Here is a 16,457-nt window from a genome sequence, read left to right as displayed (position 1 = left end):
GAGAAAATCAGATATTTGGTGAAAATTTGGAAAAATTCGCAATTTTCGAAATTCAAAATGTTCTACTTTTTCCACACATAAGTCATAACCCCAAAAAAACGTAATAACTAGCATTCACTGAATGTCTACTTTATGCCTCAGTGGTTTTTTATGCATACTCTTATTTTTGTAGGATGTTATGGGGCTTTGAACGTTAGGTGCGATGTTTCATATTTTCATTAAAAAAGCTAAATCCTGCTATTGAGGGACCTGCTCAGGTTTGAAGTCACTTTGAGAGGCCTAAATAAAAGTAAAACCCCATAAATTACTCCATTATAGAAACTACACCCCTCGACGTACGTAAAACAACTTTTATGAAGTTTGTTAACCCTTTAATTGGTTTACAGGGGTTAAAACAAAAACGGATGCAATTTTGAAATTACATTTTTTTGGGCTAAATGAATGTGTTTTTCATAAAATGTACAAATTCTCAGTGGATAAAATACCAAAACGCTCCACAAAATTTGATACCCAATCCCTCCCGCGTATAACAATCCCCCATATGTGGTGGTAACCTGCTGTATGGGCACACGCCAGGGCATTGAGGGGGGAGCTGCGCCATTCAGAGCAGATTATGCATTGTCACTTTATAATGGCTATACAATCTTTATTTTTTTGGCAATTTGGACATATAAGGGCTTATTTTTTGCAATATGAGATGCACTTTACAAATACTTCATTTAAGTGGGTCTGTAGCTTTTTGATGAGATTTTATTAACTCTTTAATGTATGGAGGAAAACAAAATTGTCAATTTTGGGTTTCTTTTTTTTGTATATTTTGGGGGTCGTACACCATACACTAAACATACTATAATATTTTTATTCTATAGATCACTACGATTACCGTGATACCTCATTTATATAGTTTTTTATATATTTTACAATTTTACAGGAAAAAATGAATATAAAGAAAATCTCATTTGTTTTTGCATCGCCATCGTTTCGGAGACGTAACTGTAATATTTTTGGGTTGACAAAGCTGGTTTATGGCTTATTTTTTACATGTTGAGTTGTCGTTTTCAGTGGTACCATTTTGGTGCAAATAACTTTTTTTTAATCACTTTTTGGAACATTTTTGTTTAGGGATTTTATGAAAATTTACATTTTTGGTTTTTCAGGTTTTATTTATTTATTTAATTAATAAATTATTAAAAAATAATTTATTTATTTAATTAATTCTTTTTATTAAAAAGTGTGTTTAATTAGTGTTTTGAACTTTTTCTCTTTACTTTTACAGGTTAGCTTGAACAAGTAATCCACTGATCACTTGTTCAAGCTATTCTTCACCTAATACAGTGCGCATGCTCAGTGTGTCACAGCCGGGTCCTGGCTGGACCCGGCTCCCCGGAAGGAGATCGCGCAGCCCCGGGCACTAGCAGTCCCGGGGCTGCGATCGGAGGCACCTACAACCCCCGTTAAGCGCCGCGGGGGGGGGGGGTCCGATTACGGTCAAATGCCCCTGACACGCCGCGGTCAGCGCGACCGCGGCGTGTTAGGGGTTAACACCCGCGATTGGAGAAATCTCCGATCACGGGTGTTAGAGGTGGGTGTCAGCTATAATATATAGCCGACACCCGCAGCTTCTGGCGCGGGCTCCGTTCTGGAGCTGGCGCCAGAAGCATGACATACTATTACTGCATTTTGCGGGAACGCACCTCCCGCCATGCAGTAATAGTACGTCAAATGTCGGGAAGGGGTTAAACTTTCCAAAAGGAGAATTCTTCTTCCCTGATCCTAGTCAAAAGCCTCTCACTCATGTAAACCAGTTACCTACACAGTACTGGAGATGCAACCAGGTACAGGTGCAAACAGTGCTGTCTACAGTTGGGAATCTGTTCATTCTGGAATAGATATAATGGTTTGGCTTTAATCCCACATCATGTCATTAGGCTTCCTGAAAATCATGCTTGATGGTAAGGGAGCTGCCTTACAAGGTAGCAAAAGAGGCATGTCTCATCTAGGAAAACTTATTTATAAATTCCACTGTATCTGATATTATAATATGGATATCCGTACAAAGCTGAATTTTCAACTGAAGTTAAGGCACTATGTACTATGCCTGGGTATAGTGCAAAGGGCACCTGATTCAGGATTTCTGGCACATCTTCTTCATGAATCTGGCACTCCCTGCATTTCTCCGACAGAGTGCACCACTTTTCTTTGCTCCACCTTTAACATGTGGCGTGTGACATACTTCTGTCGGACTTTGCATGCCAAATGGGGCGCATGGTTCAACTGAGCAGATTTCAGTGCAGTATAGTGCAGCGGCAACACAAATGTGTCCCAGACACTTCTTAAATACATGTGCAAGCAGTTTGCACTGTGAGGCTTGAATGTATATTTCCATCATTAGGATCCTTTCTGTCATTCTGGAGTGCCTCTGTTGCCCTGCAGCTGCTCTTCCAAATTGTACTAGGCAACAGCTCGTTCTGTGAAGATAAGTGTTACAAGAAGTAGAACTGACTTTTACAGGTTCTACCCATTTCAATAAAAGAAATGTAAAAATTAGAAGACAAGGCAGCACTCCTGAAGTAATAAGGTTTTTATTCATCAAAGGTAAAAGGTGCAACGTTTCAGCCTCTCACTGGAGCTATTTTCAGTCATACAGGTGAAGGTTACAAATGGAGTTTAAAAACACTCCCAGGAATTGACATAATCAATTAGCAACATTAACAGTTACAGGAGGGCATATATCAAAAATACTTTGTGTCACATAGTATAAATTGTGATCATTAAAACATGTGCTACTGTGTATATAATGGACTGATCCTCAACTACCTATGGGAACCCTTGAGCAGCATACATGGAGTTAGTAGACTTGCAGAAAAACAAACAAGCGGTCCAGGCAGGGCTTTGGCAATAAATCGGCTTTCATAGGATAGGCAAGCGAACAGGGAGTCTATTGCCAGTGAAGCTGCGATCACCAGACAACTCTGGGCTAAACTCAAGGCTAGGCTCAGCTAGATGATGTCACCCGATCATCGAGCTATGAAGCCTAGTAAGTGTGCAGAGCCGCCATTTTTATTAGGGGAAAATTGCCCATAAGAGATGAACAGTAACCACCATGTCTTTTGGAAAGTGGAAACAAACACTCAAGTAGATACTTTAGAGTGGATACTTTAGCTCCTGCAATGTGTTCACCTACTTAGACTTACCTAGTTTTCAATTAGTACAACCAATATATTGTAAATGACAAAATAAAAACGGTGCCATACAAACAACATGTGTAGATTCACAATTCATATGAGTTTTAATATGGTAAACATGTTTAGCATGGCCGGCGGCAGCACCCTGCATATCCGGGCAATTGTTGAGGCCCACTGGTGCTGGAAGGGACCACTCGAGGCAAAAGAGGTGTGTCCCAGGGATTCAACTCCTGAGTTGAATATAATAATGGTGCAGAAAGCGGATGCTAACTGCATCATCAGTGCCTGTATTGCAGCTTTGCACTGTGCTACCCCAAGGCCCCATGGCAGTGGAAACCTCCCTCTGTGTGTTTCACTGAACATTGTCACCCTTACTGTTCAGGGTTGGCCACAGTATGAGCAGATACAAGAGCAGGAGGAACATCTCTACCCACAGGACACAGGCAGGAAGCAACATGTGCTGAACTTGTCACCTCCTTTGACTGCAGTGTGATGTATGCTGACCCAGTGACCATGTGTGAAAAGGCTCTGGAGGACATCATGGTAGGAGTCAAGCTGTTTGAGCTCTGGAGGAAGCCAGTAGTAGCATTCATATATTCCTGTTGACCCCCCTGCCTCTTCCCCACATACATACAGGGCCGCTTCTAGCCTCCCCACCAGACAACCCCTGATCCCTGGCTATATTTTAAGCCCACTGAATTTACAAATTAAATTTAAAAATGATCAAAAAGTTGCTGGACCTCTGTGATGGACACTACACATGCTAACAGCAAGTAGTCAGTCAGTGACACAGATATTGGTGGAAGCTGATGGAGTCCTAGTCCTACCTTTCTGCTGTCTCAAGTACCAGAACCCCTTACACTGGGGGCTCTATAGGATCTGCTATGGTACACCCCTGATGTTTAGTAGTTTGAGAAACAAAAATAAACTTTTTATGCATATATTGGCACAAATTGCATCTAAAGCTCCCACTGAATAGCTGCCTTTGTGACAGAGCCAAGTGCCTTGTTTGTATCTGTCCTTAAAGACATAAGGAGACAGGACACTCCCTAAAGTTGGCGTACAGATGTGAACAGTAGAAATGTCCTGTTTTAAATGTCGTTTAGAGTAGAGTCATGGCATAATATGGGTAAGTAATTATTAACCTCTTAGAGCTCCAAGATGTACTATTACTGCACAGAGCACTGTAATTTAGCGCTCCATGCTGTAATAGTATGTCATGGAGCCAATGCAGGTTCAGCTCATCCATAGAGCTGAACCATCATAGAAAAAAAACGGGATGTGTCGCAGGTATTAACCTGTTAAAAGTCACAGTCAATGCAAATGTGGTATTTAAATGCCTGCAGTGAGAGTCCCTGTCTAATAGGTGCTTTTCATCCTGCAAAAAATAGGCCTTCACATGGCAACATTAACAGAAAAATAAATTACAAACTACAGGGAAAAACTGTCTGCTGCATGGCTTCCTTCCCTTCTGCATCCATACAACGTAATAAGTAACGTCCACATGTTGTGTGTCTCTTTACTCTTTTGTGAATGTGTAATTTTTTTCAAAATTTTTAATTTTAAATTTCAGCTCCATTTTGTTTCAATGACTAATGAGATCTCAAAGGGTTAACAATCTTCATAAAAACTGCTTCTAATAGTAGAGGGTTGCATATTTGAAAATGGAGGAATTTAAAGGGGGTTTCTAATAATATATATCTCAAAGCTCAATAAAATCATAAATGATCCCCCAAAAAAGTCAATTACAGAAATACAGAAAACCGAAATAAAGGAAGACAAATGGGAAATGTTTATTAGTTTTACCTCCGAAATTTGTTACTATCTGTCAGAAAAGGAGATCATTTCAAATTGGCAAAATTTTCAATAAATAAACTTAAAACTTATCAACCAAAATTTACCATGAATTTGAAGTTCAACATCAAACAATCTCAAAATCACTTTGGTAGATTAAAGTTTTCAAAACCTTTAACCATATGAAGCAATGTATGTCAGATTACAAAAAAGGGGCTAAGCCTTAAGGGAGCCTGTCATGCAAATTAACCAGCTTATTCATGAGTGTGAGCACCTCCCAGTGCTTGACTGACATGCTGTATAATGATGTGACACTCCTTGTGCTGACTCATTCATGTGCTGTAAATGATAATATCATCCAGATAGGCTGAAGCGTATCTCCTATGTGGCTTTAACACTATGTCCATTAACCGTTGGAAGGTGGCGGGGGCCCCATGAAGCCCGAACGGTAACACAACATTGTGAAAAAGGCCCTCAGGGGTGATAAAGGCTGTCTTTTCTCTAGCCCTATCTGTGGGGGGTACCTGCCCATAGCCTTTAGTTAGATCCAGGGTGGTGAAGTACCGAGCTACCCCTAGTCTCTCAATAAGCTTGGCAACCCGTGGCATGGGATAGGCATCAAACTTAAACACCTCATTCAATTGTCGCAGTAGGTGGACTATGCAGACTCTCTCTGTCTTTCCAGGCTTTTAACAGATTTACATGATAAGTCTTCTCAGATTTTCTCAGTCCGGGCTGACGTACCCTGTAATTTACCTCTCCTACCTTCTCTAGCACCTCATACGATCCTTGCCATTTAGTGAGAAACTTACTTTCTACAATGGGGACTAGCACCAACACACGATTACTGGGATTAAAGGACCTTACTTTTGCTGACCTGTTATAAACCCGGCTTTGAGTTCTTTGTGCCTCCTCCATATGTTCTTTGACGATGGGCATGACGGCTGCCACCCTGTCCTGCATATCTGAGATATGGTCTATTACACTTTTGTGGGGGGTGGGCTCTTGTTCCCATGTCTCCTTGGCTATGTCCAGGAGACCCCTGGGATGTCTGCCATACACTAACTCAAATGGTGAAAACCCAGTAGAGGTTTGTGGGACTTCTCGGATGGCGAACATTAAATAAGGCAACAGTACATAAAAGTCTTTTCCATCCCTGTTCACCACCATTTTTTTAGCATACTCTTTAGACTTTTGTTAAACCGTTCTACCAATCCATCCGTCTGAGGATGGTACACAGAGGTGCGTAACTGTTTAATATTAAAGAGCCGACATAGCTCCTTGGTTACCTTTGACATAAAAGGGGTCCCCTGATCTGTGAGGATCTCCTTGGGCAATCCCACCCGGCAAAACATGGCAAACAATTCCTTAGCAATTAGTTTTGCAGAGGTGTGCCGTAGTGGGATGGCCTCAGGATATCGGGTAGCATAGTCCATGACTACCAAGATATGCTGATGCCCCCGAGCGGATTTAACCAGCGGACCCACCAAATCCATAGCAACCCTTTCAAAGGTTACCTCAATAATGGGCATAGGTACCAATGGACTTCAAAAGTGTACCATGGGAGCATGCAATTGACACTCAGGGCAAGTTTCACAATACCTTTTTACCCTATTGTACATTCCGGGCCAATAAAAACGCTGCAAGATGCGTTCCATTGTTTTTGCGGCCTCCCATCACATGCTTATGGGCAAGGTCTAATACCGTCTATCGATATGGCTGAGGCAACATTAACTGCTCCCGGGTTTCACTGTGCACCTGATCAATTCGGTAGAACAATTCTTGATTAACCATCATTCTAGGAAACAACTTTTCTGCACCTGGATGTTGAGGTACTCCATTAATCTCGACTACATTTTCTCTGGTGCGGACCAGAGTGGGGTCCTGGAGTTGTGCAGTAACAAACTTGTCACGGGACACTTCCAGATCTGACAACTGTGGCCCTGTCACTACCTCCTCAGTTTAGCCTGCCATAACATCAAGGGGAAACATTACACTTCCCTCTTCTTCTGTGGTGGCCACCCCTATGACAGGAACCCCAGAGTCATCAGGCTCGGGTTCTGAGACCTGACCAGACGATACAGGAGAATGTCCGCCCAACTCTTGTTTTCCCCGCCGTAAAGTCCAGAACATGGGGAAGTCCCGTCCCAAGATAAGGTCAAGGGGCAAGTTCATGACAAACGCGGCCTCATGTAGTGTCTCTCCACAAGAGGTCTGGAAATTAATAACTGTGGTGGGGTAGTCCTTTACGTCCCCATAGATGCACAGGACACCAATTGTGTGCCCTGTGACTGTCTTGGGGTCTATGAGGGACCCATTAATCAAGGTCACCCAACTGCCTGAGTCCAGCAGGGCAAACACTGGATGCCCTGCCACAGTCACCCGGCACAGGTGGCGCTCATCAGCAGTGTAGATGCTAGTAGCTGTGTAGACAGGGGTAGCATAGAGAGAAACCCTTCTGGAGGAACTGCAGTCCATGGGCTCTGATAAATTGGGGCAATGGGCTGTAATATGACCTGGCTCATGGCAGGTCCAACAAGTGGGAGCCTCCCCCCTCCTCCTTTCATGGGGTACATCCCAGGCATGGGAAAACAACTTTCTCCACAATCTGGGCTGGGGTTGATGTCTCCGGCTGGAGCCACTTACGGACCAAGTGAAGCAGTTGGTGCATCTGTCCCCTCGGTGGTAGTGCCTCCTGGTAACTCCAGCTGTGCACTCTTTGAGCGCGTAGATGCAGATTCACTCCTAGTTGGGCCTTTAACTTGGGGTAGTCCCGGGCATCCTCCTCGCTCAGATCATAGAATGCCTGTTGGGGATCAGCAACGAGGAACGGGGCCAACATCTCTGCCTAGTATTGCTGTGGCAACCTCTCATAGGTAGCCACCCTCTCAAATCCTGTCAGATAGGCCTCCACAACGTCCTCTGCTGTCATCTTTGTCATGGCTTTACGGACCTCTTCACTGGGGTCTTTCACAGTCATCGCTGGGACAGTCCTTTGCTGAGTAGCTGCCAGGGCTGTCACCTGTTGGAGCAACATTCTGCTTGTTTACTGCTGCTGCAAGTTGGCTTGTTGCTGCTCAGCAATTGTCCTCTCATGGCTTTCCTGCTGCTGCAAATTGGCCTGCTGCTGAGCCACCATGGCCTGTTGCTACTGCACATTGGACTGGACAAGCTGCTTTATTAACTGTTCCATGGCTGTGGCTTGCAGCTTCAGTGCTGTCGACATCCAGTACATGCAACTAGTGTGTACTTCACTGCACTTTGTCGACTCCAATCCACCATATGTGGGGAATTGCTCAGGTAGATGCCTGGTAGTAGTAGTGCAGGAAGCAGGGACACATGCAGAGTTCAAGTCCAAATAAAGTGTTTTATTCACACTTCAAAAACAACATAAATTCAGCCTTGGTCAGCAGATTATATGAGGCTCTAACGAGGCCTGGGAACCACACCTGTGGGCTATACAAAAGCCCAAGACCGAAGCCAGGGTGGAGTCCCACTATCAACCTACCCCCACTTCATAATAAGCAGGCCCAGTACGGACATTACCAATGTGTCCATGTTAGCTAGGCCAACATGGACCAAACAGACTATTTCTGCTTACTATATGTCTGCATTAACCCTTGAGTTACTGCAGACAAAACTAGGGCTTTTACCACCTGCATTTTATCTGCCTGTAAGACAGATAGCGGTTTTCCCACACCTCTTACTTTCTCACATATGGCAAATCTGTCAACACAATTAATGATGAGTCTCTCTCTCCTCTCTTTGCACAGAGTGTTACCGCTTCCTGCTCTCTCCTTGGCTGTAGTATGCTATTAACACTATATTCAAACATGCTAAAAGCTACAAGCTACAATCCTCACTTCCAGAGCTGTTTAAACACACAGGGAGATTTAATGTGAGCTCATGCACCTAGACACACACTATACAGGCTGGAAAACATCTCTCTATGGGTGGGAGTAGCAGAATTTGTTAAGTACAGTATATTAGAAAAATGTTCACCATATCCCCAATACAGAATATAAAACATTTTCTCAAATGATGGTTACACTTTAAACCTTCTTCATTAGAACCATCAATGGTTGACCATGACCTTTTGGTCCCAATGTGTGTGGAGGTTAATTGTGTGTGGGGGATGACAGCTGCTAGTAGGTAATAATGAATTACCTGCAGGGGGCTTATGGTACAATAAAGTCTGCACTCTCTTGTTCTGCGTATTCCCAGTGAGTTCTACAGCCAAAAAGGGAATATTGGCATTCTGCCAAACCCTACTTAAAGGTGTCATGATTTTCGAAATCACAAAATATGGAATGTTAAGTTCTGTAATGTAGTAATTACAGGAGTGTAATTAATCATCAAAATGTTTAAATTTTTTTTGCAGATGTTTCAAGTGACAGAGTGCCATTCTACACCAAACCAATCTACTATGATTCCCGTGCATTACCTCTGCCTGATGTACCCTTTGTGTCTGAGCTGAATCCACAGCAGAAGGCACTGAAAGATAAGGAAGCAGGATCCTGGACTCAGCTAACAAAGGAAGAAAAACTGGCATGTATGTCATTCCCACTCTACCTGAATATCCTACATGTGACAGAATCTATGAAAACTCTTAGTATTAACATTATTGGTTAATGGAGGTCTGCTTTAGGTGCTGCCAAATCAGCTTCAAGTAAAAGCAGCATTGTATTTGGCACCTTATAAACTTCTAAGACAAAACTTTCCTGTTTCCCAGAGATATTTCATATTAGAAAAAAAACTATCTTTCTGCATATGTGCTTCCTGGTGTAGCAGTGACATTGGCACCCTTTTCCACTAGAAACTCACTGGCCCTTTAAATTGACATTTCCTATAGTAGCAAGGCGGAGATAGTGACTAGACTACATGTTTCTTATGTACTCATGAACGTGCTAATCTGTTCTGAATATTTTCATCTTCAGCTTCTACTACTCATGCATTCATTTTATTTTTTTCTATTTTATTCCAGTTTGAATCATGTATTAAACTTTTATGCTAAATGTAGATCAATATTTAGAATTGTGTATCTCTCTTATACAGTATATCGGATCAGTTTCAACCAGTCTTTCACAGAGATGAAAAAAGGAAATCCATCAGAGTGGAAAACTGTGTTGGGTGCTGTCCTTTACTTCCTGGCCTTTAGTGGATTATACCTCTGGTGGCATCGCATTTATGGTTAGTATGATTTATATTTCCTTAAAGGAAACCTACCATGGCGAATCTACCATCAGAAGTGTATCCGATGGTAGATTCCTCTTGCCTGCCTCTGCCTTAATCTGTAATTTAATAATCCCGGAACATAACCTAAATTGTTAAAAACTTTATTTTAGTAATATGTAAATCAGCTGCAGAGGCTACTGGGGCATGGAGCAGCCTTATCTCCCAGTGCCCGGCCAGGCTAGTACACCCCCAAGTAGTTGCTGTGGCTAATTTGCATATTACTAAAATAAAGTTTTTAACATAAAGGTTAAGTTCCAGGGTTATCAAATTACAAATTAGGACAGAGGCAGGCAGGTGGAATCTACCATCAGATCTCCTTCTGATGGTAGATTCTTCATGGTAGGTTTCCTTTAAAATGTTTTCTAAAACTCATAGAGCATAAGTTTAAGTTTTGATTTAGAATATAGCACCAAATACTACTTGCTGCCTAGATTGGCCATGGTTTGTATCCATCAGATAATGGATCTCTCAAATACTATGGCATCTGTTATAAGCAAAACTGATAACACTACTGTAAACTGTGAGCTACTGTCTGAAACAAAAGATTTAGATGCAGGATTAGATACTGCTCAGCCAGTAATACATTTACTTTAACTAAGTGGAAATTTGAATTTATATTCTATAAAGATTCTGTGGCTGTATGGTTGTTTCCAGAAGCTTGCAGTCTAACCTTTAGCTGTGGTACCACTTTTTGCTTGTTTCTATTTCTCTTAATATATTTTCTTATATACACTTTAGCATAACTCTTACTTCACCCTGGGTAACTATCGTTTTTAGCTAAAGAATGGTTATACTGTGGGATCATTTTGATGGCCTATTCTTAGAATTTGACCTATTTCACTAAGAGACCTTGGCCAATACCCCTATTGATTAGTTTAGATGACTTGGATCCCAGATTTTGATGACCACCAATATTAAAGTTTCTACCACAATACCTTTTGCAAGTCAGAGAAACCCACAGTAGTAGCGCATCTCCGTTAAAATCATATCCTTTTTATTATTGTATAGAGGAACTACGCGTTTTGGCGCTGGACAAACGCCTTCATCAGGTTCAAAATAACAAAATGGAATAAAACATATAAAACACATTCAATGCTCTTTGGGTGAAGGAAATACATACTGATGTTAACATAGGGAGACCTGTTTGTCTATCATTCATAGTGTCATCTCTGTGTTATTAAAATAACTAAATAGTATAATTTCATATTTTCAAAATGGGAAGTACAATATATGGTAACAAATGAATAAAAATACTGAATGTTTGTTTGTTTATGAGTGTATAGTTAGCTGTTTGGGAGCGGATGTAATGTGATGTTTGAGGTTAGCGTCTGTTTGTAATGATGTTGGTAACTACGGAAGCCGACTGTGATCGAAAATGGATTCCGGTGATTCCGTCCTAGCTATGTTGATAACTATGGAAGTCGGCAATGGACAAAAAGGGGTTCCGTCATTTTTCTGCTTGGTCGTCGGAGATGTCAGATGGATCGGATGAACGGTAGAGAAGATTTTAGAGAGATTTTAAAGCAGAGCTTATTCGATATATATCTGTTCCATATTGGTTCGTTATCTTAGATTTGACAGATTGATTGAGGTAGATCGATATCACTTAGCTCGCGGAGATAACTATCCAGTATAAAATTAATTTTCAAAAGTTTCAATCGCTTCGTTCAACCCTTCAGGGGCTAGAGTATGTAATCTAAAGATCCACTATGATTCTTTTTTATTCAGGGTGGTTATTCGATCCGGTGTGTCTTCTGGAATATGTTCGATGGGGGTTATTGTGATGCAGCTGAAGTCTTTGTTGTGTACTGTTGTTAAATGTTTGGAAAGACTTTGTAGCAGAAATCCAGATTTTGTCTTGCATCTGTGGCCATTTAATCTTGTTCGTAAGGATTGTGTTGTTGTCCACAGCTGCAGTTATTAAGGTATACTACAAAGTTTGATTCACAGGTCATTCTATATCTGATACGGAATTCTTCTTTGGTGATGTTAGAGCGGAAGGAAGTTTTCTTATCTGTAATTACTGAGCAACATAAGCATTTCTTATGTTGGCATTTGTAAACGCCTTTTACTACCGTTTTTTCTTGGATACTTTGTGATTTCTTTATAGTTCTTAATTTACTGGGTGCAATAATGCTCTTTATAGTTCTTGCTTTTCTGAATGTTATGGCTGGTTCGTTCGGTAAAAGTTTTTCCAGATGGGGATAATTTTTCAAAATTTTCCAGTTTTTTTGTAGAAGACATCTGATGGCATTATTGCCCTTATCAAATGTTGTAATGAAATTAGACTGTATGGGTGTTGAATTTTGAAGGGTATGTTTTTTTGATTTTTTTGGGAGCAAGCATTCTTTTTGTGTGGTATACAGGTTTTTTATATATGCCTTTTGTATAAGTGGCCTCGGATATCTCTTTGCGAGGAATCTATTAAAGATGATTTTGGCTTGGCTTTTATAGTCAGTTATAGTCACCCTAGACGTTTTAGCCTTGTATTCTAATATCTCACATAAATTGGGACTAAAATCAATGGAATGGTACTTACGTAACCAAACGAATATGGATGAAAGACAAACTGAATTTATCATAAAGAGCTTCAAGTTTGTCCTTAAACTTAATGTTTTTGAGTTCCAAGGCCAAATTTTCAAACAGGTACGCAGTACAGCAATGGGGACCCGAGCAGCCCCCAGTTACGCGAACCTGTTTATGGGAGCATTTAAAACCCAATTTATACAAGCTTCACCAAAAATAATACTATATAGAAGATATATAGATGATTTGTTTATGATCTGGAGGGGGGATGAAATGGAAGCTAATGCCTTTGTGAAACACGTGAATGACAACTGCTGAGGACTAAAATTCACATCGACCTTCAATTCCAATTCAATTATCTTTCTGGATTTGGAAATAAGTAAAGATAACCAATACCACATCAAAATCAGAACTCATTTTAAAAAAGTCGACGGAAATAGTTATCTGAATTTTAAAAGCGCACATTACAACAAATGGCTAAGGAACATATCCTTCAGTCAGTTCCGGAGTATAAGAAGAAATTGTACCACTATAACTGACTATAAAAGCCAAGCCAAAATCATCTTTAATAGATTCCTCACAAAGGGATATCTGAGGCCACTTATACAAAAGGCATATATCAAAATCCTGTATACCACACAAAAAGAATGCTTGTTCCCCAAAAAATAAAAAAACATACCCTTCAAAATTCAACACCCATACAGTCTAATTTCACTACAACATTTGATAAGGGCAATAATGCCATCAGATGTCTTCTACAAAAAAACTGGAAAATTTTGAAAAATGATCCCCATCTGGAAAAACTTTTACCGAACGAACCAGTCATAACATTCAGAAAAGCAAGAACTATAAAGAGCATTATTGAACCCAGTAAATTAAGAACTATAAGGAAATCACATAGTATCCAAGAAAAAACGGTAATAAAGGGCGTTTACAAATGCCAACATAAGAAATGCTTATATTGCTCAGTAATTGCAGATAAGAAAATTTCCTTCCACTCTAACATCACCAAAGAAGATTTCCGTATCAGATATAGAATGACCTGTGAATCAAACTTTGTAGTATACCTAATCAACTGCAGCTGTGGATTACAATATGTGGGACGAACAACACAATCCTTACGAACAAGATTAAATGGCCACAGATGCAAGACAAAATCTGGATTTCTGCTACAAAGTCTTTCTAAACATTTAACAACAGTACACAACAAAGACTTCAGCTGCATCACAATAACCCCCATCGAACATATTCCAGAAGACACACCGGATCGAATAACCACCCTGAATAAAAAAGAATCATACTGGATCTTCAGATTACAAACTCTAGCCCCTGAAGGGTTGAACGAAGCGATTGAAACTTTTGAAAATTAATTTTATACTGGATAGTTATCTCCGCGAGCTAAGTGATATCGATCTACCTCAATCAATCTGTCAAATCTAAGATAACGAACCAATATGGAACAGCTATATATCGAATAAGCTCTGCTTTAAAATCTCTCTAAAATCTTCTCTACCGTTCATCCGATCCATCTGACATCTCCGGCGACCAAGCAGAAAAATGACGGAACCCCTTTTTGTCCATTGCCGACTTCCGTAGTTATCAACATAGCTAGGACGGAATGACCGGAATTTTTTTTCGATTACAGCCGGCTTCCGTAGTTACCAACATCACTTAGACGGAATGTCCGGTCTCCAGGGAAACAGACGCTAACCTCAAACATCACATTACATTCGCTCCCAAACAGCTAACTATACACTCATTAACAAACAAACATTCAGTATTTTTATACATTTCTTACCTTATATTGTACTTCCCATTTTAAAAATATGAAATTATACTATTTAGTTATTTTACTAACACAGAGATGACACTATGAATGATAGACAAAAAGGTCTCCCTATGTTAACATCAGTATGTATTTCCTAACCCCAAAGAGCATTGAATGTGTTTTATATGTTTTATTCCATTTTGTTATTTTGAACCTGATGAAGACGCTTGTCCAGTGCCGAAATGCGTAGTTCCTCTATACAATAATAAAAAGGATATGATTTTAACGGAGATGCGCTACTACTGTGGATTTCTCTGACTTGCAAAAGTGATCTACCTCCTGCCGCGGGATAAACCCTTGGACGCTTATTCCTCATGGCTGCCTTCCTGCACAAGCTGCTTTCCGTGATGCCATACTACACGCTTGATCACAAGATAGCGTAAAGGTGAGCACCCTATCTCTACCAGCTACCAAACGATTTGTAAATACTACACTTGAGTCGTGGCGCCCTGTGTCTCCCTATCCTTGTAGTGTGAACAAATATTGTCCATACCACAATACCTGAAACTGATTGGCCCCAATGTTCTGAGAGTGCATGTGAAAAAATTGTATGTGAACATGACCTTATAATCAAATTATCAAATCAAATTTATATAAATATAATCTCCTGGAAAACAATGTACTTACTCCCCTGCAAGCCCATATCCAGTACCAACCAGATGAAACAGTAGTTCTGACCTCTAGAGTTTCAGAGAAAAAGTTATGTAACATCTATGCCTTATCACATAGGCATCCACCTCCAAGGTACTCAGAAGCAGATGAGACCCCCTGAATTATTTTATGGACGGTTAAAGGGAACCTACCACCACATATCTACCTATAAAGGTAGATAGGGCAGTAGGTGGACCTATAGGATGTGAGGATAGCCCTTTAAAGGGGTAATCCTCACATCCCTGAAATCTTTAGCAAACTTTTATTCAGTATATATGTAAATTTCCGTACAAGGCTACTGGGGCAGGGAGTAGCCGGAGCTGAGACCACACGTCGCGGCTACTCCACGCCGCGTTAGCCTTTTTGTTCCGCATACCAAAATCTTCGGCGCGCAGCTACCCTCGTTCAATGATCCTGCCATCTGCGCATGTGCAGTGGCTCTGGGTTCGGATCAATGACCGCGCAGCCGCGGGCCCACTGTTCTGCGCATGCGCAGACATAAGAATCATCAGAGGAGGGCGCGCAGCTACGACGAGCTGCGCTCCGAAGATTTTGGTAGGCGGAAAAAAAGGCTAACGGGGCGTGGAGTAGCTGCGACGTGTGGCCTCAGTTCCGGCTGCTCCACACCCCAGTAGCCGCGTACGGAAATTTACAAATATACTGAATAAAAGTTTGCTAAAGATTGCAGGGACGTGAGGATTAGCCCTTAAAAGGGCTATCCTCACGTCCCATAGGTCCACCTACCACCCTATCTACCTTTATAGGTAGATATGTGGTGGTAGGTTCCCTTTAATGACAGTTTTTGAGAAACTGAATCATGACTTCCTGGAGATCAAATTTATATAACTTAGAAATTACCGTATTTTTTTGACTATAAGACACTTCTCACTATAGGACGCATCCCAGATTTAGGCTTCCAAAAAAAGGAAAAAAATATTTTAGACCAATTAAAATATCCCTGTTGGTCGCACTAAAGCACAGCACACACAGACATACATTTGGACACACAGCACTGCATCATCCATACACAGCTTAGTTAAACACACAGAACCACACACACACAGAGCTCAGCTATACAGAACCACACACACAGTCAGCTACACACACAGATCCACACACACAGTCAGCTACACACACAGAACCACACACACACACACAGAACTACACACACACACACACAGAACCACACAAACAGCTCAGCTACACACACAGAACCACACACACAGCTCAGCTACACA

General features: G+C 41.0%; 1 protein-coding gene across 2 annotated transcripts in view; it reads left to right on the top strand.

Annotated features, from left to right (window-relative positions):
- The window catches only part of LOC140134085 (cytochrome c oxidase subunit 4 isoform 1, mitochondrial-like), a 59,827-nt gene that overhangs the window by 19,295 nt on the left and 24,075 nt on the right, over nucleotides 1-16,457 (top strand). For both annotated transcript variants that reach the window (XM_072154729.1, XM_072154730.1), the window contains exons 3-4: nucleotides 9,361-9,531; nucleotides 10,035-10,169. In XM_072154729.1, the coding sequence (XP_072010830.1) occupies nucleotides 9,361-9,531; nucleotides 10,035-10,169 (306 nt within the window). The remainder of the gene's footprint in view (nucleotides 1-9,360; nucleotides 9,532-10,034; nucleotides 10,170-16,457) is intronic.

This window comes from Engystomops pustulosus, chromosome 5, assembly GCF_040894005.1.
Source record: "Engystomops pustulosus chromosome 5, aEngPut4.maternal, whole genome shotgun sequence".
NCBI classification, from domain to species: Eukaryota; Metazoa; Chordata; class Amphibia; order Anura; family Leptodactylidae; genus Engystomops; species Engystomops pustulosus.
This window is presented reverse-complemented; position numbering and strand designations above follow the sequence as displayed.